Below are 24,042 nucleotides of genomic sequence, written 5' to 3' on the forward strand. Positions count from 1 at the left end.
TCCAGTGTTTCGTTCGTTGGAGAGCTTCCTCCACACGAAAAACCCCTCTCCTGGCCACTGTCTGGGCTCGCCTCAAAGCGCATCTATGATATCCTCTTCGGCTACCAGCGGGTGCCCCTTATCTATTTACTTTCCTTCCCAACTTCCATGAAGGGGGCTTAGATTTTAAATTGTTATATTCTATTCATCCTCTGGGACGTCTTCTTTCTGATGTTTGACGTCAGTAAACTGTTTACATGCAGAGGCTGAAATCCATTTCAACATAGTTCTGCTTACACAGCTGTGGATTTCTTAGGGTGTGTTCACACTGAGGAATCCGCACAGAGAAGTTCCCAAAGATTCCACCACTCGCCCCTGCATGCATCTCTGCCCGTCCCATAGACTCCATTGTATGCTCAGGCGGATTCCGTCGTCCGCCCAAAGAATTGACAAGTGAATTTTTAGGGCGGATGCCGTATTCCGCCTGACCATACAGAGGAGTCTATGGGACGGGCGGAGATGCAAGCGGTGGAATCTGCGGGAACTTTTCCGCTTGGATTCCTCAGTGTGAACGCACCCTTACAATGTATCAGTGTATGTTTGAGCCATCAGCCTGCCATGACAGAACCCACACTGGATAACTGAATATATGATTTATATATAATATATATACACACATACACACACACAGGAGTAGAGATGAACGTAGTTTTACTTTTTTTTTTTTTTTAATATATGTATCCTGTGAAGGGTAGGGTTCCCAGCAGTGGAGGAAAAAACATACAAGCTCAGGAGATGGATGGCTATGTAGCAACCATAACAGCAATTTTGAGAAATTCATCTGAAAAGATTATCAAATGTTTTACAACGGCAGGCTTGCCACATGTTTGTGCTGAATTGCTCAGCATTTCGTTTTTAAGTATTACTGGTAGTAGCATTCATAATGCGTTTACCAATCCAGCAGGTTTCGTGCACTGTACATAGAACGAGTACACAGCTGAAGCTCACTAAGGGCCCTTGCACAGAGGAATAGATGAGGAATTGAGGAGGAATCTGCTCTAAATTTTTGCTGAAATTCCTCCCGTAATATATGAACAGGGCAATGTCCTACTGTGTTTGGGTATGTGCACACTGAGGAAAAGGTGAGGAATTCAGATTGAAATTCCTCCCGTAAAATATGTACAGAGCAAAGTCCCATTGTGTTCAATGGGTTTTCTGCTCTGTTGTTCACACTGCAGAATTTCCGAGCAGAATTTTCTGCTGTAGATCTGCTAGAGGAATCATATAGAAGTCAATGGGGGGCTTAAATTCTGCCTGAAAACTTTCTGCTTCAATTCCTCGAGAATTCCTCAGTGTGCACATAGCCTTTAACGGGATTTCTGCTCTGTTGTTCACACTGTAGAATTTCTGAGCAAAATTTTCTGCCACAGATCCGCTTTCCGCCCAAAGAAGTGACAAGTCACTTCTTTGGGTGGATTCCACTAGAAGAATCCTATAGAAGTCAATGGGGCTTGAATTCTGCTTGAATTACGCATGTATTCCACTCCCATTCTGCCAAAGCAGAATATAAGAGGAATTTCAAGCAAATCTTTCCTTTTCAATTCCTTGTCTATTGCTCAGTGTGCATGAGCCCTTACAGTGTCCCAGATAGAGAGCGGACAACGAACAACCTTTACCTTTCTCCTGCTCTGGCAATAACCAACCATTCCACTTACCCACATGGCTGGTGGAGTTTTCAGTCTTTCCCTTGGTACACGCACCTTCCCTTTTACCTGTGTCACGTCGGGCGTTATGCAAATGTTTAATAAAACACAAAGAAAACGTAGGTATTTTTAACATTATCTTTATACTTTCTTTTAAAAAATAAATATGTTTCTACATAATATTTAATCTGCAAAGAAAAGATGTGTTAATGACTGCGTCCACAACAATGACAAATGATAGCACCAATAAATAAAACACATATTACAATTAAAAAAAAAATGTTAGGCAGAATTAACTTTTTTGTGTTTTTGAATTTATTTACAAAAAGGAGGAAACCTGTAGTGTTTATGCTTAATGCTCGATATACATATATTAAACCCTCGGCTGGCAGAGGCCTTATGTTATAGACTTCATTGTCACTAGGATTGCAATGGATTATACCAATATCCTCCAACTTGTGGCTTTTCAGCTGCAGCAAGACTGCGACTCTCATGCCTGGACAGATGGGAATTGTAGTTCTGCAACAGCTGGGGAGCCACAGGTTGAACAACACTGTCTTATACGGATTACCCACACAGTGCTAAATGGTCAACATGCAGCTTAAAGCACGGCTCTAGTCAGTGGGAGGAAGCACACCATACTCTTCAGTGCTGCTCAAGTAGAGGAAAGCTATCTGAAGGGAATATGGTGCAAACTATAATTGGGTTATCTGATTAATATACAGAAGGTAACACTTTAAGAATGGTCAAGTCCACAGTACCGGAGTTTTTCTATAGAAAACGTAACTTTTGAAGTGGACCAGCCACCTGTTTACAGGTTGGAGGAACAAATATTAAGCCAATAAGTTTACTTGGAAAAGGAAAAAAACAAACAAAAGAAAAAAAAAAAAAAAACAGAAAAAAACATAAACCACAGTGATACAAGACTCCTCGGTGGATGTGGCCACTTTAAGAGGGGCCCAGATGTGACAAGTCTACTTTAAAGCTCTATATTTGTATTGCCAACCCCCTCTGGATTCCAGTGCCTGTGACCGCTCTGCTTCACACTGCACACGACCATTTATTTTATTATGTTTGCCCACAGAAACACAGGGCGGTGTCCTGTTGTTTTGGAGCTGAAAGCGATTACATGGAAGAACATGGAGCAAGGGACTACAAAAAACACGCGCCCCTTCTGTTCACACTCCAGTGGAAAGACTAAGGGTAAGAAGTCATCATTAAAAATTACACTGGGTAAGCTGAACCTTTTCCCTTCCAAAGCCTTGTACAGTGTATTGGATCCACGCCAGTGCTGGGGTATATCAGCCTTACCACCTTTACTTTGCCGACATGATAAAGCTCAGCATCTCCCGAACATCATGGTTAAAGCATCTGCCGGGACAAGCCATCATAGAGCGAGGGACAGAAGCAGACTTTGTGCACTGGTTTAAGGACTTCTTATTACCACAGGAAGGCAAGGCTTTCTATGTGCACATATGAACATGATGTATCTGGTGTGCAAACTAGTAAAACCCTGATCACCACTGCTCCAATATACACAGTTCAAAACAATAAATACTTAAACCTAGAATTGGATGGATCACGATAGTAATACAGCACGGGCAAAACAGGTTGGAGTTTCCAACAGAGACTGAGGGTGACTGCGATATGTAATGCTTGGACAGACAGTTGCTTGCTACATCCGTTCTCCTACAAGCGGTTCTCGGGGTGCACGGTTACATAACAGCATGATATTTATCCAATAAATAAAATAAATACTGCCATTCAGACCTTACTGCTGCGAACAGCTGGTTTTGCAGTCATGGGGACATGTCTGGATGAGGGACTAGTTAGACATTGCTCTATATTACTGGTTCCACAGGCCAGGCAGCCAAAGCAAAGAAGTGAGATTCTCACCAACAAGCAGCTATTGTGACACACATATCTATTATGGTACCTGCGTGCTGGAAATGCAGACAACCTGTACTGCTGGGTACATTTTGTCCTTTATCTAAAGCAAAGGCAGCAGGTTGATAACTCATAAGCTGTTCTGGACGTTCATCAGGCTCCAATCTACCTACAAAATAACCAGAGAGTCACAAGCTACTTATCCTCTGCCCTAGAGTAAAGGTGAATGACTGGTGCCTGCCTGTTACCGAATAAGTGTCCCTATTAAAGAAGCCAAAGAAAACTGTGGGGAGAGAAAAGTACACCCAGATGTAACCTTACTGGCCTCCTGTAAAGGTAGCTATGACTAATGGAGAACAAATTACAAAGGAAAACCACCAATGAGAATGGCTGAAAAAATTGGACAATTAATGTATTTGTAGTTGTATAAATTATCTTAAATATAACATAAGAAATACTGAACCCTCCCACACTCTCTCCATTAATTTATCAGCTTTTTTAATAAAAAATAAAAGGGACATTAAATAAGTGTGGCTAACTGCTCTGCATCCATGTATACACATACACACACACACACACACTAGAGGTTCTGCTGAGAAGTACTACTCAGGTGGACAGGAGAGCTGTAGGTGTGAACTAACCCATCTGTGCTGGGGCTCACTCTGGACATCCCAGTCCCATATTTATGTTCTACATACTGGGGTCCATCAGTAGACTTGCAATGTGCTTTAGTTCCCATGAAGGCACTTTCAGTAAATACTTGCTCCATGTCTAAATTTGGCACTAGAATGGGTGCCCCAGAGGTCTGAAGCTAGCACGGATGTTACTTCTGCATCTTCTTGGGCTGCTCTCGCACGTAATGAATAGCATCCCTGCCTTGAACTGGATACCTTTGCCCATCGCACATATACATCCACACAAGTAAATGACCCACCCCCTCCCCCCAGGTTTCCTCAGACAATTTGCAGTGTACACAGGGATTTCGCTCTAACACAGTCTAGCAGCAAAGGAGCCAACTCCCTCATGCAGGGATCAACCCTTTATTTGTGTCATATTTATTAGTTAATCTTTCATTGGCACTAAAGTCCTTTAACCAAAAAGCAGCTCAGGGTCTCAGGGTGAAAAAGCAAGAGCCTCACTTGTTTCTAGGCTGCAAGGCACATGGAACCTTAGAACAGGTGTGTGTGTCTGTATACATGAGATACATAGGCAAGGCTACAGTGAACGAGATATATAGATTCTAGTGATTCCACCAGCTGCAACTCCAGGACTCACGGTGTTAGGTTGAGATACTTGGTGCTTGGACCAGGTCGCTTCAGATTCTCAGACATGCTAAGCCAGTCCTGGTTCTATGATTTGGGTGGGGTTCACCCACTGGAAGGCAGTCTCACTCAACATAAACAATTCAATAAACAGCAAGCTGCACTCATTGAGCGATTCATACTCGTAATATAGTCATTTCCACTCATTATGAGTGAGTCTTCCTCACTGGGGTGAGTATTAACTCAATGTACAAGAGTTCACGTCATTTGCCGATTGCTCACTGGGTGAATACAAGTCCCAATGGATTCTAGTGATTACCGCCAGGTCTGCACGCTAATCCGGAACCATTCCTTTTTTTTTGTGACCTCCTTGGTTTTGGTCCAGACTCAGTCCTTGTTTCTGCGAGATCTTGAATTTTTTTTAGTGTTGTATTAAGACCACAGAGATACAACTGGCACTGGCTCAGCATATGCCTGACAAAGTGGAGCCAACGGGTCACATAATTTACAAAGGGCGTTATTTTTTTTTCCTTGACAAAGCAAGCAAAAATCTCCACTGGAAATAAAGTCAGACATCTTTGTTTTTTTCCCCCAAAAGCCATGTCACTTCTGAACTAGAGAACATACCCAAATCCATACACACACCAGTATGTTGACATTAGATGTCGGAAAAAAAAAAAAAAAAAAAAAAAAAAAAAAAAGGTCCTCTGGGGCAGAAACTGTGCATAATGGGCAAGGTTATACAATGACATTGTCTCTGGCCAACCTATGGCACTGATTAGTCTCCAGTTCCTCAATGAGTCTTTATCTGCAGAGGGCACAGGGCAAGTTTTTTGAAGGATCGAGTTTTGCAGCTGTAAGACTCCAGAACATCTCAGCAGGGCTTCTTTGACCTTTGATCTGATTTTTTAAAAATGTTTTTGCCTCATAGGTATAGGTTTAGCAGAAACTTAGCGACAACAGATTATGATCCAAAATAGTTAATATTATTAGAGGTTAGCATTGGCTGAGTAGCTATCCTCCGCGTACATCAGTTAAAAAACAAAGAAAAAACGTTTCGGTTGGTGACCATAGTCCAGCAAATTACTATTTTGTTAAGAAAAATCCAATATATATATACACAAATATATATATATATTTTATATATCTATATTTAATTATAATATATTTATAAGAATCCACAAAAGTTATGACCCCGCTGTTCTGGCTCTCGATATGTAGCAGCATCAAAATTGATAAGGAGAAATGGCGTTTACTGAATACAGCTATTCTTTCCCTCCTCAGGGACACGGAATGCATGAGAACCAAAGTGCTGTGCCGAGTGTCGATCCTTCATTTTCACTCCATTTTGTCTCATTCTGGAGACGTTCTCCTCATTTCACCGCCGCGGTTTTTCACATCTGTACATGTTTGGGAAGAGACAAAATAACAATTTAATTCTCAGTAATGTAACAGAGAAATTGGTCAATTTTAGAAACAACTTTGTAAGGGACGAGAAGTGATCCCTATACCACAACAGACATGGATCTGTCTACTTGTGTTACTTCTCTGTTCTGAGTGTGTAACTTTAGATCGTGTGAAGCCAACACTTCAGTCCATGTAAACCATTAGCCTCTTGCATTAGTGAGGAAATATCATGAGACAGGACGCCATAAACAAATCACTTCTGAGGCAACTCAAAAGCCCAAGATGTAATCAATGTAGCATAAACTAGAGACATGAAATGATTGACCATTGAGAAAAGGTATCCATATAACCCCTACAAGTTGCAAGTAACCTGGCCTTGTGTTCTGGGGAGAAACTAGAGAAAAGAACTGCCAAAATTAAATCAAGAAAAATTAGGTTGCTAATTCGATCTCCCATGGCCAACATGTCCATGATGTGGCTACAGATTCAGAGCGCCTGCAGGCACGGACCAGCTCATCCTGCTCTACATTAGCTGGCTTACACAGTGCTTGTAGTAGCTTGGTACAATGTGAGCGACCTCTGTCAGTTACACGCATTAGGTTTAGTCTGTTCTTGAAATCACCCCACGTCTGAGGTGTCTAGATATGATGCAGCCTTATTCTTCTTCTGAAAGCTGGGCTGACAACAGATAGAGAAGCATTCAGGGTACATAAAGGTGTTATTTGGGGTAACTTACTTTGCTGCACAGGGGTGACAAAGCGCATGTTAGTGAGCGAGGTCAGCAGGATAGGGGGGCTGCATACGGCTGGGCTGCTCTAGGCTTCTTGCCTCTCCTAGTGAAAGACAACAAACCGCTCTAGTTGGGTTCTCTGGGCAAATTCTGTCAATATCGATAGATGAATATCGATGAATGGACTCTATACTTCCAATGAACTCACACACAGATCTACACTAGAAGGGGTACAACTAGGTACAAAACTCACACTAGATGTGGACAAGATATAGCAAGGAGGTTCAAGGACTATCTTTTCACAAACCACCACACTGTCAAGAATATCTTGTCGATTGTTGTGCAAAAAACGCAGGCCGCACCAAACAAGAAGTGGAACTTGTTCCAGAATGGTATGCTGCTGCTGCTGGTGGTCAAAAAGCCTTCCTCTATGGTCAGCTAAAAGCACATACTGTGACATACGTTGGGTAAGGCAGCTACAGGACACTTTGGCTTAAAGATGCAGTTTTGTTTTTGCCCACTACGGGAGATTATCAGCAGCTAAAAGATAAAGTAGAGAGCCTTGCTACGGATATATGAGCCAGTCAGGAGGCTGAAGTGTGACTAATGTGAATTGTTAATGTACAGATATGAAACAAACACAGAATGAGTAAAAGAACATTGAACACAGCACTGTCCTCGGTAGACAGAATGTCAGGCAGCAATCAGCAGGAAGAAGCAGCTCTATCTGTGCATTGGATTTTTCCCACATGTATGAAAAACCAACCTGCAAGTCCTTTCGTTTAACTCAAGCTGCTTCGTTTTGCAACGTGAGTCTGTGTTTTTACAGGAACATTTACAGGTCTGGGGATCTTGGACAAACAAGTGTTTTCTCCTCTCTGTGTCTGTGCAAGGCTCACAATGACTGCAAAAAGCAAAAGGAAAAAAAAGAGTTCTAAGCTACAGCGCAACAGCAAGAGAAATGTCAACATGCATTACTCCTGAATAGTGTTGAGCGAAGAGGCTGAACTGATCGAGTTCAGCAACGTTCCTCGAACCCACAGCTGCGGGAGTCAAATGCCAAGCGTTCTGGTTTGGAGAACATTGCCGAACGCAAAAGTTCGGCCTCTCCGCTCAACACTACTTCTGAACACATTACAAGCAATCCCTCCATCCCCAGAACACTTCAGAGTGACCATCTCCCGTCCTGCTTTTATAGCTCCCATCCGTACATGTTCTGAAACAATGGATATAAAAGCAGGACGTCTCTTCATTCAGAAGGTAGTCATCCTGACTTAAAACACAGTACAGAGTGGTGCTACCATAGGTTACACTAACACAACCCAACAGGTTGCCAACTAGCTTATGCCTGTTAAACATAGACATCTGGCTGAACATAGTCAGGTGGCTGGGTCCTAATTTCCACCTTAGTCTCCTTTCAGCCCTCACCAGCCACCTTCCCTTGTTATATTCTTTTAAAAGAGGCAAGATAAAGCAGACAGCATAGCATTAGAAAGCCAGAAGCTGCATTTGGAAGGAGTAAAATGCATTTATCATGTAATGTTGCATAACTGGTGCAAAACAGAAATATGCAGGACTGAAATGGTAAGCTGGAATTCTGAGTAATTTTTGGTATTAATCTAAGAGGAGCAAGAACCACGAGTGAAAAGAAAATATTCTGCCTTCCAAATGCAGCAATTAAGGGTTAGAGTACAAAAATGAGAAGCAAAGGGACAAAAGTAACATCAGGAAATGCACGCCGCTTGTCTAAGCCACTGAGTATTCCAGTGATGACGGCGTGAATGTGACGCGTTAAAACCACCCGGAGATTAACACAAATGGCTGTGTTTACGTCATGCCTCCCCTATGCCCTATCCCTGCAGAGGTTCACAGATGAAAATCAGCTGCAGAAAAGGAACTTTTTGTGCTGGATGAAGTTATTCTTTATTTTCCCTGTGGGGCAATAACTCAGCCATTTTAGTTCTTCTCCAATGGTTGGTTTGAAGAGTCGGTACTAAATGTTCATGACTGCAGTCTCACTTAAGACCCAAGGTGAAGCGTTCACAACCAGATGACGTTCTTGTGGATCCCCATCACTAACACAATCCACCCACCAGATACAACCTCGATGGAAGTGAGGTGGTGTGACTGCATTGGGGTTCTGGTGTTGACTACAGATGACAAACTGCACATCCAGCAGCGACGTGACTTCTCACTTATTTCTATACTGGAAATAATAACATCCCACCTGTCTACTCCTTGTTTGGTTTGTGGAGTGTCGGCAGGATGAAAATTGAAGGTGCTGAACAGAGCCTAATGACTAAGACCATCTGTAGTCTCTCTGACATGGACAACACTTTCACTTTGGCTCAAAGGAGACTGCTGCTTCACAGGCCTAGTAGAACTGACCCACACATTACACTAAGGTAAGTACGGGGCATTGTGACTGCATCACTGGTTCTGGACAACGTTACAGATCCTGATTCCACTGCAGCTTCTAGGCAACATGCATATTCACAATGAAAGAAAGAAAATCAAAGAATTGAGGGGTCTGCATTAAGAATGGCTGCAAATCATGACTGTATGCCCGAGAAGCATTTCCATTTTGTTCTGGAGCCAGGAGAATGTTTAGAGGATCCACAGGTATATCCAAGGTACTTGAAGTTGTGTCCCACCACCAATGCTGCCACAAGCCAACACAATGTCACCCCCAAAAGAGACAAGTAATGTACCTAATGTAATCATGAGATCTGTCAGAACAATGTAGATACTGTCACCTGCCACCTGTAAGCAAGGATATAGGAGGTCACGGCAGACAAGAGACCTAGCACTAATCTGCAGTTGTCTGAAGACAGATCTCCTGGGAATGTTAGATTCACTGCTACAGCGAACCTAGGATTACTGGGTAAGTCTCATGATGACATTAAGACAGGCCAACATGCCCACATCATCATCCCCCACCACCACCAAGGCCTCCAATTACATCATACCAAGTGGGTGATATTCAAGTCTTATTGACCCCCAATCCGCAAGCCACACGAGCAGATTAATGGGATTAATTTATGGAATGAGGTGAAACAATGCCAGAATTTTATCTGTGGTCGGGATTTTAGTGAGCACACGATACAAACGTACAAGCGGTGCGATTTGTACCGGATTTTCTTGCGCTTTCGTTTATGGCCCTTCCCTCGTTTTGCTTTTCTGGAAGAAAAAAATAAAGAGCGAGAGACAGAGAGAAAGGGCAAAAAACGAGAGAAACTGGAGCAAAATCAGGGGCAATATCTGCAGATTAATGCAGCTTAGTGAAGCTACACAGCGGATGGACTAAAGTCTTCCAGAACTTAACATTACAGTGTTCGTTTGGGCGGAGCAGAAATCCAACGAAGAACTTGTGGCATCCAGAAGAGAGCCTGGAAATCAGGAAGGCTATGACATCTTAAACGAAACGGGGAGATGAAATCCATTGGACTCTGCATTCACATCTACACATAGTTGTCAAAAGGTTCACTTACTTATGCAAGCATGCTCATTATTATTAGTCCCGGGGTGTGCACTGTTCTATTCACAGTAACAAACCTGATGACATCATCAGATCAGCCTGGAACCTAACACTTGTGAAGTCTCTAAAGTTTCCCAAGTGTGAGGCACTAAAATGCATCCATTACCCCAGGCCCGAGCCACCTGCAGAGCATTTCTTTCACATCATTCTTCCTAGCACTCTGGAGACAATCTCGGGTAATTCTGCCTCGTGTAATATGATCTGACCCAGAAAGCAATAAGTTCATCCTAAAAATCTGTGAAATAATTACCAAAACCCACATCTCCTTAGCAATTGCTGAAGACAAACATAACAATGGCAGAAGTACTGGCTTGCTTCAGGCAGATACGTACACAGCCTTATTTTTCTTCTAGTACCTGCATGCTATGTTGGAATGTCGGCTGGTGTAAGAGAAGCTTTCCGTGAGACTCCACCATGACTGGGCCCTCATGCACAAACAGGAAAGCTGCGGATAGCGGCAGCGTGACCACTGCTAATCTACTCTAGCCTCCACACAGGTGCTGCTGCTATGACTTGTAAAAAGCATCAAACTTAGCTGGCTTCTGTTCATAGACAGCACAGGACAGCTTTATCAGCTCGCAAAACTTGGCGGTGAGAAGAGCGGGTCTCAAGCAATGTTACCCCAGTTATCTCAGCCTCTGCTATCTCCTTCTGCCTCATGAAGCTGCATGGACAGCAGAGGTGACCTTTCCCACACGTGGCTGGATATTAATAGTAAGCTTAATAGCAAAAACATCTCTCTCCAAGAGGCCTTTCTACAGCACAGCATTATGGGATATGCCCTCCAGTGATTTTTTTTCCCAAGCCTTCCTTAGAAACTTCCAGCAGGTAACTTTGCTCTTTTACAGAGTCACTATGACCAGGAGTCATACGTTTATAGGGTTTGAAATTAATACAACAGCAACAACATTTCTATACTAGCAACCAATGAAAAATGGGCCTACGGCTCAGGAGTCTGCTCTCGGCTCTGCTGTCTGAAAAACTTGGAGCATGCCGATAAAGCATGACATTTACAAAAGCGAGTTGGAAAAGCTTTTGTAAATCAGTGGCTATCTTTACCTATGAGAATTGGTGTCTGTCTGTAGAAGCAGCTATGGACCTTACCATTACCATTTTTAGGCTATGTTCACACAGCGTATCTTTTGTAAAAGTACAAAGTTGTTGCAATCGGCAACAACGGCCGTACTTTTTACGAATAGATACGTTGCCCAGCCTTCTATGGGATCCCGGCCAGAGTGTATACACACAGTATACGCTCGGGCCGGGATCCCTCGCGGGGCCGCAAAGAACTGACATGTCAGTGCACACTATGAAGCAAGCTTCGCAAGCGGCCGCAAGCTTCATAGTGTGCTGTGGAGAGTTCTGATGCGGGCGTGTAGGGATGCGCCTGCATCAGAACTCTGCGGCGTGAAAGATCATCCGGCCAGTACTGCAGTAACGGCTGGGATGATCTTTTCAGAGACCGGCTGCTCCGTGACCCGGCCGGGTCACGGAACGGCCGGTCTCTAATGCCATGTGAACATGGCCTTAAAATGCATTTGTTGCAACTGGATCAGTACCTTTCCATGAATGTGACAGTCACCTATTCAATAACAGACATAACATTATTCTGTAGTGTCCACAAGACGTCAATCTGGGCTGCTGGGTACAGTCTCTCAATGAGAAAAAAAAATTAACCCCTTGTCTCCTGGACTGTGCAGATTTTCCAAGAGGATATAAGTGTGCATCAGCCAGAGCAGGTTTTTGGAAGAAAACTCTAGTTGCACCAGTGCCAGTTGACAGGTCCTGACAGAGTCTGAGAAAACGCCTCACCTTATCCCCCCTGGGCTCCAGTCCCACCCCCTCCGCTACCCACTGCTTCCTCTTTTCTAAACATAGGTTGGAATGAAAGGAGGCATTCAGGGTTCTGAGGGCCATAGTTACCAGTTTTAGTAAGTATCGAAAGTCAGAAGTTATGGAATTGGTGATCAACTGGACAGAAAGGAGAATGGGGTGAGAAAACTTCCAGGCAGTAAGAAGCACATATGGACAGGCTGATAAGCACCAATCTACTTAAATGAGAAGCAATTAAAAATAAAAAGATGTCCACGCTTTGTATGTACAGACCTAAGAATAGTTTTTTTCCTGAGCAGCAGATTGATGAGAACATGCATGTAATCTGGGTCATGCTGCATCTACAAGTTAGAGGTACTGTACTTATTAACCATCACCACTGCAAAGGCCAAGTACCCCAAAAGCCAAATGTTAACCAGGTATTAAGAGCCAAAACCCCAATCTCTACCTTACAGCGCAGTTAAACAAGCAGAAAACAAAGGGGAGTGGATAATGTCAGGTATACAATGCTTTGTCTACTGAGGAGCATCAGTGACAAAATACTGGACAGTAAGCCATTTCCTGTACGCTCTGGTGACCTGACCAATGTCAGGACATCCACAGAGCCAACCATGTCCTGCAGCAATTGCTTTTGGCACAGAGAAGTCCTTCAGCATGATATATTAACCCTTCCAGAGCTACAGGCGGGGTTAATGATAAGTCTAAGTGCACCCTTTGGGTGGGTGAGACATAAGAACCATACTTAAAATGGGTGCACTTACTTTTCCTGTTTGCCTTTCATTTCTTTCTTTTGTCTGCAAAACAAAAATAAATAAAAAATTAACTCATTTGTTGGCAGATTTCATTTTTTGAGCCAAACAGTGAAGAACGTGTGGCTGTGATACTCACCTGCATTCACAGCGACTGTGCTGCTGGAAACTCTTTTCCACATACAGCTGACTCATGTGAGGCCTCATCCTCAAGATCTACAAGAAAGAAGTAGAAGTAGTCTTACATGGAGAACCTATTCTTACAGGTTTGGGGCTTTAAATGTGCAGAAATAACACGACAGTCCACACAAAAAAGATGGTTAAAATAGTGGCCTCTGACTTCTGGGAACATTTCAGACTGAAGCTTGCCTTGCAGGTAATAATGTGGCATTATGCAGATTGCATGTCAGCCGCTGGTCACGTACAAATACGCAGCCATGTCCTAGTTACTGAAGAATGTTAATCTGTGTGTCTCAGTAAAAATTTATAAGAGGCTAAAATGGAATTACGTGCAACAGCCCCTGTGATGTAAAACATGCCAAGAAAAAGAAAAAAGGTAGCGGACCTGCTGGCACATACCTGCATGGTGACATTGTACCACTCCGTGGGTACACACTCAAAATTCTCATCACTGCAGCATCCCGCACACCTCATAAGGGCTACACAAGAAGGTTTGAAGATGAACTCCACCTCGTCAGGGTATTCCTGATAGATATCCACCAAGGTCTCCCGCACCTGACACATGCTGCGCTCATAGACGTTTATGAAAGACACCACTGCAGAGAAAAGACACGGAGGTCACCACTGTACAGCACATATTATGTCATTCAACAGGACCGGAGCCAGAGACCGACTGAGCAACTGTGAAACTCCTCCCTTCTTCACACCAATATGTATTCACATCCCATTAGTCAGGAACAGGCAGATCTAGAATAATGCCAGCCTATTCCTCTCCCCACTAAAATGAACATACACGCTCAGTTTGGCTATTTATGATGAAGTTGAAATAATTTTGTGGCTTTAGTTCGTGTTCCCATGTTCAGGTTTTTTTTTTCATGCAGGTTTTAAAGCCAAAGCTGGGAATAGATCCAAAATGGAGTACATGTATTAAAAGAAATATTGAAACTTCTCTTTTTACATCCATTTCTGGCATAACCCAATCATGGAAACACACCCTTAAGTGTTTGGACCCAAAACTATAGTTAACAATGGGCTGGAATAAATAATTTCTAAGGGTGCAAATTATCCCACTTGGCATCTCAGATGAATAACACATTTTCTGATAGTCGGATTTTCCACCCATTCTCTATCCTCCCAGCTCGGCTGATTCTCGCAGCTCCAGCGACGTGCGAGGAGCTAATTAGACGCCATATCTCAACAAGTGGACAAAGACTCCTAGTCAGAAGCTGTGGAGCCACATGGTGCCCAGATTAGCAGGAAAAATTCCCCTGCAGTTACTGCATCCCAGGACGATTGTTTCATTGGCCTCTAGGATTAGAAATAAAAGCTCCTAAAAATCCCCCCGGCATCCCGGCCAGGGACTAGTAGCAGTTCTGAGAACTTCCAGCTGCCGCACCCCTGTTACGACACGCTGTTACCCCCTTTACCAGACTCTGCAGAGTCAAAACACTTGTTGCAAAACCTAATGATTTATTCCCTTGGGCTCTGTCACAAGAAAATATAAAATTATTCTCCTAAATGCTGGTAAATTACAGCAAAGAATAATTCTCCAAGCCGCTGTTATCATGGTCGCTTGCCTGGTCACCACAATGAAGGGCAAGGACCTGAATATAGAGGAAGGAACATCTGGTTTCTGCAGCCGTCTTGCTCTACTGAGTCTGTCAGGAGTCCTCAGTTAACTTCCAGAGACCCCCTCCCTATTTTCTGCCGGTAGTGGTCCAACACTAAAGACCACCAGAGCAGCTGCTGGGAATCATCCCTTCCCCCCTCTTCTACCACTCCTAAGACAAACTGTAGAACGTCCCAACCCCCACCCACCTATTATGTGCATCTCATTTTTTCTTAGGAAGCCTTTTAAGATATAGTAACCCCCTCCCTAATAACTTTGTGTAATATCGCCGACACCACACTCCCCCCGTTGCTCACTATTCAGGAATAGGGAAAAATCCTGCTTGCAGACTGGATACAGAGCAGACACTCCTCTTCCAGCGGATATAACAGCTTAGTTCATTCACTATTACAATACAGTAGGTTGTAAGAGGAGTATCTGGTGTCACAAGGTTTGCAGAGAATGTAGAAGGGTTAATAGGTGCTGAGGGGGCCCGCAGCCTGTGGAGAAGAAGCACAAGCTTGCACCATGTTTGAGCTGATTTGGAGCAGTGGCGTGAGGGTTGATAACCTTAGCTGATAAGTATAGCTGCTGCCATCACGGAAACTTGTCCTATCACATGCTGAGTGCAGAGGGGGCCGCTTCATGCTCTACGTGCTCTGCTAAATCTCTGTTTAATTTTGCTATAACAATTAAGATACGATAAAAGCTGTTGCAACAAGAAGGCAAAAAGTCCCGACCTCCGCCTGCCGCCGACAGGGAAATGATAATAAAACTCAAGGGTGTTTAGACCTCGGCTGGTGTGGTCATGTGACGGCACAGCCATACAAAAAAGTCGTGACTACGTAACAATGTTAGAACGTGCCCCCCCAATTGGGCTGCACGATCTCCACGTATCAGGAGCTTAAAATAAATGGGCTGACTAATCCACAACCACCCGCTGTCTACAAGATAATAGCAAATCACAATGAGATATATTGAGGCAGCCATCCTCGTATTACTACTCTGTGCCAGAGATTAGGCATCAATGATGCCAAGGGACCTAGATGGCATAACTCCGGAAAGATCTAAACCTAAGAGTGAAACTCACAAATGCCAGGCTCCTGACAATGTTCTCATGGAGCGGGCACATGAAAAGAACATGGCGCCATGGTTGTTTAATGAACTTCTGTAGGCAACAATAATCCCAACAGCAGGTACATATGTTACTGCAGCATCATCATCATGAGCTCCAATGTGGCCGAAAATTTAAGTGTGATTCTAACAATTTTCTCCACTATCAGTTATACATCTAGGTAAACATACCAAGACCCAGATTTAGAAAGAAAAATCAAGTTTTTACAAGACTTTCCCTGCCTTTGTTTTAAGAGACGGAAACGCTTTTATTGGCAAAAACCAGATGAATGACTAAACCTGAAGCTGCGATGACTTAGGCACTTAGTATGGCACGTGTGAACATGCTCCAGTGTAAAGCCCACATATACATTCACCCAGAACTAATACAGTGCACAGTCTTATTTTATAAAAGGATTTCACCCCCTAGACAATAGAAAGGAGGAAGTATGTTGTATGATGTGCAGTACAACCAAAAGGGCCCCTCATGCCAGAACATAAGCAATGAATCGAGTAACGTTCAGACCTCCTAAAAGCAAGGTCTTCCAGGAGAGGGCAGCTGTTCACAAGACTGAAGAAAATTAGAGAAAAATGAAAAAATTCAGAGAAACCTTCCTTACCTTCTGTGAGTTTGTGCTCTCTGTGCTCTCTCTCGTATGTGGGGGCCGCCCAGGAGAACTGTGGGAAACAGAAACATATAGACATCTATCAGGATTAGGTAAGGAGAAAAAAAAAACAAAAAAACCCTAAAGACCGATCTCAGCAAATTACTGTGGGAAAGTGACTGAATGACTATCCCAGCCCAGCACACACCATGGAGGACAACATGATCAGAACTCACTCCTAGTATGCTGAGAGGCTTGGACAGTGAAACCCCTAAAATAGAAGGAGTGAAGGCTCACACTGGTGGTGATGCCATCTATACCCCAGAGAAGAGGTGAAGGCCTGAACTGGCAGTAGCAGCATCTATGCCCCAGCCCAGGGAAGCCTGGACTGGCAGTGATGCCATCTATACCCCAGAGAAGAGGTGAAGGCCTGAACTGGCAGTAGCAGCATCTATGCCCCAGCCCAGGGAAGCCTGGACTGGCAGTGATGCCATCTATACCCCAGAGAAGAGGTGAAGGCCTGAACTGGCAGTAGCAGCATCTATGCCCCAGCCCAGGGGGGCCTGGACTGGCGGTGATGCCATCTATACCCCAGAGAAGGGGCAGTACTATGAGGATCCTATGCTGCAGCTAATGGTGCGTTTACAGGGAACAATTATTGTTAGAATTTCCGCAATAACAATCGCATTTGAGCGATAATCGGCTGGTGTAAACCCAGCAAACGATCAAGCAACGAGCGATAAATCGGTCATCATGATCTTTCAACAAGTTCTCAAATCATTGTTGGTCGTTCACTGAAAATTCACAGTTTGCTTTGTGTAAACAGTCTTTCACTGATTGACCCTATGTGTGAGATCGGCTTAAAGGGGTTATCCAGCGCTACAAAAACATGGCCACTTTTCCCCCTACTGTTGTCTCCAGTTCAGGTGCAGTTTGCAATTAAGCTTAATTTACTTCAATAGAACTGAGTTTCAAAACCCCAGCCAAACTGGAGACAACAGTAGGGGGAAAGTGGCCATGTTTTTGTAGCGCTGGATAGCCCCTTTAAGCGATCTTAAAACAATCGCAATAACGATTTTTTCAAACGATATATCGTTTCATCTAAACACTGATAGTTATAAAAACACATTGTTACTTCGAAATCGTTAATCGTTCAATTGGGCGAATTATCGTTCCGTGTAAACACACCATAAGAGAGGCCGATAGAGCCATAAAGACATCTAAGCAGCTGGCCTTTCCCACTATTTACATAGAGAGCAGGATCCTCCCCATACATGGCAATGTTATTGAAAGGTGGAACCACAAGCTAGGCAAACTAAAGGATTTTTCAGTGATGGCAATTTATATGCAAGTATAATAACACAGCGGACGCTAATAGTGAATGCATAAAGTGCAGAGTATCCTGAACCTACATACACATGTGGTGTCGGTATAGGCAGCATCCTGTTTGCTCTCAGCCTCTGTGGCCTTTACAACTCACGTTTTATTTGGTTTGGGGCTTGTCTTAGTTTTCCTATGTCCTTGTGCTGCTGCCAGCTGGGAGATCTGTGATTAAACAGATAGGGTGGGATTGGCGCTGCAGTCACACTGCAAGCCTCAGGTACAAGCGTGTGTTTGCCTACTGAGGATGTAATGGAGAGGAAGCCATTAAGCTAGAACAATAGGAAGTCATTGTCCGGGCAATGGATGGTCAATGACTTCCTTCAGAGTCTTACACTTTACTTCAATGGCTTGATATACTGTAACTCTCAGAGTATACCCCTTGTCTTTTTGTCTGTGTTCGTCCCAGAATATATCACACTTTTAGGCTATGTTCACACTACGTATATTTGAGGCTGTATGTTTGAGGCTGTAAAGCAACCAAAACCAGGAGTGGATTGAAAACACAGAAAGGATCTGTTCACAATGTTGAAATTGAGTGGATGGCCGTCATTTAATGGCAAATATGTGCTGTTATTTTAAAACAACGGCTGTTGTATTGAAATAATGGAAGTTATTTACTGTTATATGGCGGCCATCCACTCAATTACAACATTATGTGGACAGAGCCTTTCTGTGTTTTCAATCCACTCCTGGTTTTGGTTGCTATGAGGACCTGACATGAGGACCAAATACAGCCTCAAATATACATAGTGTGAACCCAGCCTGAGTTTGTATTAATATACATGATAAAGAAAAAGGAGGCAAAAAGTGCCATTTTATGCTCCTTTCAGCTTTCTTTGATGTACAGACTTTTTCTGTGTCACAATAAGTAATCATTTTAGCTTTTGTCACTATGAAGAGACAAGACGCTGTGTGTATACATTTTTTTTTTGTCGTGGTAACCTGAGTTATCCTAGCTAATTTTTGCAGTATACTGAGAAATATGGATGGATACTTTTTTTTTTTTTTTACATTCAGAGAACTCAAGTCTGTATAATGGAAAGTCAGACTTTTCTTCGGCCCTATGTGCACCATAGCTCCTGCCTTCCTGTGCTGCTCATATCTGAAGGTCAGTCAGTGGCAAAACAAACAGCGCAACAGAGCCGGCCGTGCATGTTGTGAGCAGCAGACGTGTTTCAGGCTGGGCTTCGATGGGTTCAAAGTCTACGATCCAATAACGGAGCAGCACACACAGACTGGAACATTGTGCAACACAAGCAAACTTCATGAAGCGTTTGTATCGGGGCCCAGCTATCAGGGCATATTTCAGTATACTCTCCCCTCAATTGTATAGAATGTATGGTGACCTTTAGGGACCAGCTGTGGTCCCTGATAAAGCAATAAGTATAATACATTTTTGCGCCCATTTGTGACATCCTTTAGATATTCCTACAAAGGAGACATAGAAACATAGTAGATTTTCAGCAGAAAAAGACTACTTGGTGTGTCCTTTTAGTAATTACTTTCTTATTGTCTTAGAACAGATATATGTTTATACCAGTCGGGTTTACATTCAGTTACAGACTTTACAACATGGTGATTCTAAAGGCCCAGACCAGACTAGAGTTGAATCCACCCCTACATCAACTACTCAACTCTTGTATCTGAACCCCTATGGATGAACTTGTGGCACACAAAAGAAATACAGCTCTGGAGGCCGAAATTACTGTAACATGAAGACAAAGGCGGAGGGCCAGTTACAGGCAGCCATCACATAGAGGTGGCACAAGGCATACGTAGCAGTCTCATTCCTATTGATTCTGGTAATACAGAGGCAGATGTCACAAGGAATAGGTAACGCACCTGGTCCTCTTCTGGGTATTCATCCTAAATCTCAACTAAGCTTCTAATTCAGTAGAAAGATGAATATTAAGATGGGGATCCAGTTACCACTCAACACAACAGCATGTACTGAGCAACCAATAAAATCAGAGACTGTGGGTAACAACAAAACTAAGCGGCCTTGGCACTAACCTTTGCAGAGGTCCTGAGGCCGCACACTAAGGAGCCCAGGATTAAGAGGGACCTTGACTGACAACGGAGACTAAACTCTGTGCCATCTCCATGCATTACCCAGCCATGACATTAACTCTCCAGGGACAGTTCCAAGAACACAGCACCCAGCACCTGTCTACTGTACAGAGGTCTGCTAAGGGATCCCTGACTTCTACACGCTGAGCACTTTCTCTTCCAAGAACAGAATTAACAGTGAACCGTGATTAGTAGCCCTTTCTGTCCTTGTAGTCTATGCCAGTGATTGCAGGAACAGCAAACCCCTTCACAAAAGGCTAGGATGGCTGCAGGACTCTATGTGGATGACCTTTTCCCTTGCAGTAACAAGCCAGTAATGCTGACATAGCTGTGCTGAAACCTGAAGAAACTGCAGCCCTGCCATCTCACCCACAAACAATGCACACAGCACCTGACCACTCATTGACGCTGTCATCAGACGCGAGATGGAGACTGTAACCAGGGTTAAACAACGCACATGAGGAAACCTTGTATTAGCCATGCCCCCTTCCAAAAAAAATACAAAAATAAATCTGGAGACAATGGCTGTCACTCAGAGGAGGCACCTTCCCCTGTATTACCGCCTCGGGTATAACACGAGGACGCCTGCTATGACCTTGGAAAGTGCGCCTGTACTGAAAGTATTCAGAAAGTAAATTAACTAAAAGTGGATCTGAACACTGTGTCTGGTCAGGTAGAGCAGAGCCGAGGTGTTACGAACAGCCGCTTCTTCTTCTAGTCCCTTTGCCTGACTTTCTAATTCAGACTTTTCGTTGACACTGCAAATTTCATCAGGAGACTTTGCTTCCGAGCTAATTTTTCCCCAGGGGTGTAAGGAGTTAATAGACCCTGAAGCCAGACATCAGCTTTCTGGCACACTAACCTCTGTATGTATTGCAGATTGCACTCCTGGCTGCAGAGCCCGCTGCCCCTTTACCCCGACACTTTTGCTCCTGCAATGTGAGCAACTTTCTAGCCAGGGGGAGGGGGGGGGGGGGGGACAGTATATAGAGCGAATGTCAGACAGAACTACAACTGCAGCAAAACCCGAGCTGGAAAGCACAACGCAGACGCTCTCTCCATAAGGGCACACGTCTCCCGCACATTTAATCTCTATAAAGTGAAGTTTGGATCCTGCCCAGATTTTCCAGCTATCACTGTGAACAATGACTCTTTACAGCAGCCAATAGCACAGTCCTGGAGAAAACCAGCGCTGGATTCTCCCGGCAGCAGACCTCGTGTACAGTCAGGTCTCCCCAAACTCTGACACAACTTGTCAGAAAGAAGATTCCTCTACAATGACCGAAACACAGGAGAGCAAACACCAACATGTCAGCACCGAGAGCGACGTATACAACGTGACCTTGCGGATACTTGGACTAGGTCACTAATGTTGGAGCCTCCCTGTCACGGCTGTCTGGGGCTCTATAGACACTGCACATAGCCCCTGGTTGTGTCTCCTGTAGACAAGCATAAACATGGGGGGGGGGGGGGGGGGGGGGGGGGGGGGGGGGGGGGGGGGGGGGGGGGGGGGTTTGATATAAAAAGTGGAGCACTATAATGTCCCCCCCACATAGTCACTAGTTATTACACTACATAGGTGAGAATCCAGCGCCAGGTATAGAATCTGGAGCCCTCATAGAACCCAGGTCACACTGCTCTCCTAGTACTAATCACAGCTTCTCCCAAGGCTCTGCAAGGAAGTGAAGCAGTTAAGGCGTCTCACTCCGCCTGTCTTGCCACAATCGCTCCTTCCTCATTAGTTGAGCTTTGTAACTGTAAATGCTTGGAAAAACAATTAGGCTTCCTTGTAAAAGCCGCTTGTGAGAGCACAAGGACCCTTCCCAAAACCTCCAGCAGACAGCAGAGCAAGGGAAGAAAAGAGAAAGCCCTGTGATCTGTCAGAGTGGGGAGAGCCTGCTCATTCAAGGACATTTCCAACTCCCAATGTGGACTGAGGCCTAGTGATTGCTGGCAATGTGCACACACAGATGAAGGAGGGAAGAAAAAAAAAAAGCTTGGCCCAGTCACATGAAAGAGATTTAAAGGCCTTTAGTCTGTCTCAAGGCTGGTTTACATTTGGAAAAAGCGTACGTGCAGCAAGAGCAGCCAGGCTAACCCGGCCTACTGATCTGTCGTCAGAATGAAAAGGGGAGCCAGTGGGAAGGAGGCCTGCTTACCCCGACAAGAGGAGGAAACTTAAGTGACCCATTAACAGTCCAGTCACACGCTGCCCGCTCACTTCCCCAGCCCTGTATCTATGACAATGCTCTGGGGTGATGCACATGATACTGCACATATTAGGCCCTCTGCTTCTCTGTATATTGTATCTGACTGTAACTTATTATACAATGAATGCCATTTATACTTATTAACCGTGAATGCCATTTATCCACTTTCTAACAATAATTCTTACCAAACACAGCCTGTAACATATAACCAATGCCACCGCCCCCCCAGGAGCTAAGGGTGCCTTTACACAGAGAGATTTATCTGACAGATTTTTGAAGCCAAAGCCAGGAATGGATTTTTTTTAAAAAAGAAAAATCTCAGCCTTTCCTTTATGACCTGTTCTCTGTTTATAGTCTGCTCCTGGCTTTGGCTTCAAAAATCTGTCAGCTAAATCTCTCTGTAAAGGCTCATCCAATGTGCCCTGAAGGGACATGCACCTTACTCCCTGAAGTTGATGGAACTTACGGGGCTCGGTGTGGTTGGTGCCCACTGCTGGCCACAGGCGCAGCTGTACATGAGATATTACAAGCATATCCCTTAGCTAGGGGGGCAATGCTGGCACCTCACCACACAGCTCCATTTGCCGTCACCAAGTTCACAGTCCCACAAAGGAAGAAAGAAATCCAAATGCAACTTTAGCGCCTGCCTGGCGGATCACCTGAGCCTGGCCGAGTATTGTGGGTATTTATGGAAAGTGCTACGTGCCAGAGAAGAGAATGATCACATGTGCTGAGCTGGTACAAAGCAGGGGCAGAAGGAGAGGGGCAGAAGGAGAGGGGCAATGCCTCTGTGGGCCCCTCCAGCAGAGCTCTCACACCCAGCATCACCCCAGGAGCCCAGGAGCTGGATGTGGCTAGAGCCCCCTTACCTGGACAGAGGAGATATAGACCAGTAAGCCCCAGTATATCCAGGAGAACAGAAAGTACATGGTTCCCAGTACCATCCGCAGAGGAGCCCCCGATAGTGTGCTGCTGTAGCCGAGGACCCCCCACTCCCAGGTGTGACTGTAGATCTTCAGAGCCCAGGAGCCGGGGTCACTCCATGAATCCACTGCCCCCGCAGCTGTAACAGATCCCAGCGATCAGCAACCAACAAAAGTTGTAGCCAAGCGGCAAGTTTCAATCCATGTTTGCAGTAATCCCGGTGCGGGCGGCGGATCCCGAGGAGAGCGGCGAAACTACAATCCCAGCGGGGAGACGGCGGTGTGTACGGCCGGACCCAGCGCTACCCCGGCGCCTTCTCGTAGCTGTGTGTCACCAGAGCAAGAACAAGTGATAGACTAAAGCCTGATGCGGCCCCGCCCCCGGGGAGGGGCCCTGCCAGCATGAGAGCCCGGCCGCATCATCGGCTCAGCAGAGCTGCTGCATGTGCTGCTCCTCTATGCCGGCTCTGCTCTCATCACTGGCCCCAATATCATCATCCTCCTCCTCCTCCTCACCACTATCACACGGCACTCTCCTCCATGCTGCAGCCACCACTCCGCTCGTATACAGCCCCCTCCGCGGCCGACCACCAGGGGGCGCCCGACACTTCCTCATAGACGAGAAACCCGCTCACCCCCAGGCTACGACCTCACGCCCCACATAGACCCCTGCTGGGCGTGCTGGGTATAGCACCTGGCTCACCTGCAGTCCTATGTAACAACTCTCTGAGTACATGTCATGCAGCAGATATCACCTGCAGTCCTATGTAACACAAGATAATAGTGATAACTCTCTGAGTACAGATAATGCATTATATGCCACCTGCAGTCCTATGTAACACCAAGGATAACACAGTGATA

General features: G+C 44.7%; 1 protein-coding gene across 8 annotated transcripts; it reads right to left on the reverse strand.

Moving 5' to 3' along the window:
* Nucleotides 1-1,806: 1,806 nt before the first annotated feature.
* VEGFA (vascular endothelial growth factor A) lies at nucleotides 1,807-23,627 on the reverse strand. 8 transcript variants are annotated; one of them, XM_069955228.1, is made up of 9 exons: nucleotides 23,128-23,627; nucleotides 16,611-16,668; nucleotides 13,668-13,864; nucleotides 13,228-13,304; nucleotides 13,101-13,133; nucleotides 10,101-10,148; nucleotides 7,735-7,872; nucleotides 6,975-7,071; nucleotides 1,807-6,231 (listed from the first exon to the last, which is right to left on the reverse strand). In XM_069955228.1, the coding sequence occupies exons 1-8, from the start codon at nucleotides 23,200-23,202 to the stop codon at nucleotides 7,017-7,019; spliced, it is 681 nt and encodes a 226-aa protein (XP_069811329.1). In that variant the 5' UTR covers nucleotides 23,203-23,627; the 3' UTR covers nucleotides 1,807-6,231; nucleotides 6,975-7,016. The 8 variants fall into 8 exon arrangements, 6 of the variants coding, with proteins under 6 accessions (XP_069811329.1, XP_069811328.1, XP_069811332.1 ...); XM_069955227.1 differs by having other exon boundaries at nucleotides 10,083-10,148; nucleotides 23,128-23,622; XM_069955231.1 differs by lacking the exon at nucleotides 10,101-10,148 and having other exon boundaries at nucleotides 23,128-23,626.
* Nucleotides 23,628-24,042: the final 415 nt, after the last annotated feature.

The sequence above is a fragment of the Dendropsophus ebraccatus genome, chromosome 15 (assembly GCF_027789765.1).
Source record: "Dendropsophus ebraccatus isolate aDenEbr1 chromosome 15, aDenEbr1.pat, whole genome shotgun sequence".
Taxonomy (NCBI): Eukaryota; Metazoa; Chordata; class Amphibia; order Anura; family Hylidae; genus Dendropsophus; species Dendropsophus ebraccatus.